The 3,944-nt window shown below is 42.6% G+C and overlaps 1 protein-coding gene across 1 annotated transcript in view; it reads right to left on the reverse strand.

The window, feature by feature from the left end:
* The window catches only part of LOC138979082 (uncharacterized), a 33,504-nt gene extending 31,392 nt beyond the window's left edge, over positions 1 to 2,112 (reverse strand). The window contains exon 1 of the mRNA XM_070351893.1: positions 1,503 to 2,112. Coding sequence (XP_070207994.1) covers positions 1,503 to 2,112 — 610 coding nt within the window. The remainder of the gene's footprint in view (positions 1 to 1,502) is intronic.
* Between the last annotated feature and the right edge of the window lie 1,832 nt (positions 2,113 to 3,944).

The following is a 3,944-nucleotide window of genomic DNA, read 5'->3' on the forward strand; positions in this document are numbered from 1 at the left end:
TTGGTGACGATCGGTCCGTTCATTCTTGAGATCTATATGCGAACACAAACACACAAACACACAAACAAACACATCGACCGAAACCTATACACACCCCTATACCGGGGGTGTAAGGAACCAGCAACAGCCTGAATCCTCGATAGCGCAATGGGTTTAGAACCTGTTCTGTGTCGGTACTACTTTTGCGACTGAAAAGTTCCGAACGCTCTAATGTACGAAGTATACATCTCTGGAGCAAACAATACAAACATACCGCATTTAAATTAACAACAACAGGCTTGGAAACATGAATCTCCATATACAATCCATGAGTTCGGTTGTTTTCTGAATCTAGATCTGCCGTGCACAAACGTTCATCACAAGCAAATTCCCAAGGCAAATAACTCTCATACTTTGTCTAGCGACAAGAGTAGTTCCCCTTTCAAATTTTTGTTCACTGTTTCTTCGACAACAGATTGCAATCCGACGGTCAGTTTTCAACAATATTTCATTTTATAAACAGATCACACGCAACCAAATGCACACATCTCATCAATTTAAACAACATAAAGCGGTTTCATACACTCTTTTCAGCAGAAAACTGAACTTCATACAGTTTTTAACGTTGGAACACGGGTGCAAAAGTTCGTCTGCTAGTCCCATTTGACGAAAGAACATTATCCTAAGCGATACCAAAGTATAAACAGAACACACAATATCTGCCTTTACCACCACAGCAGAATCACAGCATATCTGTGTACTTGATTTTAGTCCAAAATAGGAAAACTGACAAAAAGTGTTAAAAGAATAGAATGATTTGCACGGAACTATACAACCGCGCATTAATCGATCGCCTGCGCAGGTTGACTGGTTGAGTGAATAGGATTCGATCAAACTTTCGCAAAAAAACTCCTCTTTTCTTTGAATAACTGAAGAAAGGAGGAATAAAGAGGTTACACACCTCGTCTCAGTGATTATAAAAAATAATGGTCTCAGTTCGCGGTCATGAAAAAGCTCGCTAAAGCTCGCATTTTTCATGATCCGCGAACTTCGACCATTATTTTTAATAATCACTGAGACTCGGCATGTAACCTCTACTTATTCCCCCCTCTGCTTCTTTACCTCTGTAAACTTGTAGAGCTAGTTATTTTTCGATAAACACCCAGCAACCAAACAAATAACGACCCAGCAACAGCCTGAATCCTCGATAGCTCAATGGGTTGAGAAGCTGTTCTGCGTCGGTACTACTTTTGCGACTGAAAAGTTCCGAACGCTCTAATGTACGAAGTATACATCTCTGGAGCAAACAATACAAACATATCGCATTTAAATTAACAACTACAGGCCTGAACACATGAATCTCCATATAAAATCCATGAGTTTGGTTGTTTTCTGAATCTAGGATCTGCCGTGCACAAACGTTCATCACAAGCAAATTCCCAAGGCAAGTAACATGATGTGTTTCACCTCTGCCTCCAAGTCACGACGCCAGGTGTTTCTCGGCCGGCCTCGTCTCCTCTTGCCCTGCGGGTTCCATGTGAGGACCTGTCGCGCGAGTGTGTGGTCAATCCACCGGAAGCGTCTTTGCAGAATGTCCTGTTCTACGGATAACTGTTTTGTTCGCTGCCAAAGGCCTTTGTTGCTGATGGTGTCAGGCCAGCGAGTTCGGAGGATTCTTCTGAGGCAGGTGTTAATGAAGGTCTGGATTTTCCTTGTGATGGCAACTGTAGTTCTCCAGGTTTCGGCTCCATACAGCAAAACTGACTTCACCGTGGTGTTGAAAATCCTGAGCTTGGTGTTGATGCTCAGGTCTGCTGATGCCCATACGTTCTTCAGTTGAAGGAAAGCTGCTCTTGCTTTGCCAATCCGGACTCTAACATCAACGTCCGTGCCACCCTGCTTGTCGACAATGCTTCCGAGATAGGTGAAATTGTCTACCTCTTGCAGTGCTTCACCATCCAGCGTGAGGGGGGTCGTGTTGGCTGTTGCGTTGGTCCTAAGGACCTTGCTCTTCCCCTTGTGGATGTTGAGGCCAAATCGAGCGGAGTTGTTGGCCACAGTGCTGGTCTTCTCCTGCATTTGTTGTTGGGAATGGGAAAGAAGGGCCACGTCATCAGCAAAGTCCAGGTACATATATACCATAACAATGGTATATGTCATTCCAAATTTCACGATAACGGGCCCACAAACCCAGGAGCTATTAGCGATCAAAAGTGGGACGGACGGACGGACGGACATACGGACGGACGAACGGACGGATGGAAACACGGACAGATGCCTAACAATATCGATTTGATGTAACACACAACGAATATGTAACAACAACAAAATCATTAGATTCAAGCGTATTTTCCATACGCAACGAGTGTCATGTCAACCTTCTTTTGTACTAAAATTATAAATGGGGTTAGGGTTACATTTTGTAAACTTATGCAAAAATTTAACGATCGATTTTTTTAATTTTTGTGTATCTAATTCTGTAGACACAGGTGTGCATTATGTCAAACTTGTATGAAAATTTAACGGTTCTATTAGCAGATATATTCAGTTGAAATGAGCAGGTGGTCTAATTTTAGCGCGTAAAACGTCATGTAAATTAACGAATATTAGCCATTTCAGAAAGAATGGAAACACTTATTCGTAACAAAACCCATCACAAAGTCGGTATTTACACCACATACAAAAACAAATATTTGTGATTTTAATTAATCAGTTAGATCCCATATCCAATAGCCTACCCTGATTTACAAAAAAACGTGAAATGTCAACATATTCATGAAGCTGTATCTTAAAAACGCAAGGATCGATTTCTCTGATTTTAACAGATTTGTTTTGTCAGACTTTAAACATACATCAGGTAAAATATTGGCGATTTTTAACGGTTGTTTAATCGGTGTCGGATGCCTTTAAAGAGCAAATCGAAACCATTCATTATTAAACGAGTTTCAGTGCACTCGCTTTCTCCAATGAAAAGCTTTCATTTGGTCATACGAGACAAAACTGTTGTTGTTTGTTGTTGTTTCTACTGTTGTTGTTGTTGTTGTTGTTGTTGTTGTTGTTGTTGTTGTTGTTGTTGTTGTTGTTGTTGTTGTTGTTGTTGTTGCCTCTCATCATCCCCGGGTGTATATAGGTTTCAAACAGTCTGGATGTTTGTCCGGACATTGATAAGATCTCTGGTACTTATGGGTCGACTGAGCTAGGAATCGGGGTACCAGCCAAACATTAGCTTTCTACCCGTAGCAAAAGATGAGTTATATGAACTTTATTTTCGTAAGTTTTCGAATGAACACGCCTTTCTGACCTAAATTCCAAACTGCCTCTGATGCAGGACACGTCCTGCGTGCTAGTACGTCTCAGATTCATCAAAGACAGTTCTCAACCAGGGGAGTCGTAATGTTAGAGTTGCGTGATTTGAAGTTAGTTACGCATAAAAGGGGGAGAGTGTGAGTGTTGGCTCCGGCGTATTACTCCATCATGCCCAACACTGCTACGACAGCTGTGGACACTATAGTTCCAAATCGTCGTCGTCGTCGCGGTGTGGTGTGGGAGGAAGTCGATCAGTTTGTCTATTTGGACATGAGTGCGCGTGCTTGTATTTGTTGGTGGTGGAAGCGAAATTAGTTTGTGGTCTGTAATCCTCCTTCCGTCGTTCAACCCTCGTTCAACCCTCGTTCAACCCAGAATGAAAACATTTGCCTTACAACGCACTAACTCTGTCTGGCTGTCTGGCTGTCGGTCTGTCTCCGTCACTTTCAGTATGTCTGTCCGTCTGCCTGTGTCTGTTTGCCTCTGTCTCTCTGTCAGTCTCTGTCTGTCGCTCTCTCTCCTTCTCTCTTAATCTCTCTCTCTCTCTGTACCTGTCTCTCTGTCTATCTCTCTCTCTCTCGCAATCCCCCCCTCTCTCTCTCGCAATCTCTCTCTGTCTGTCGCTCTCTCTCCTTCTCTCTTAATCTATCTCTCTCTCT

This window comes from Littorina saxatilis, linkage group LG10 (genome assembly GCF_037325665.1).
Source record: "Littorina saxatilis isolate snail1 linkage group LG10, US_GU_Lsax_2.0, whole genome shotgun sequence".
Classification (NCBI taxonomy): Eukaryota; Metazoa; Mollusca; class Gastropoda; order Littorinimorpha; family Littorinidae; genus Littorina; species Littorina saxatilis.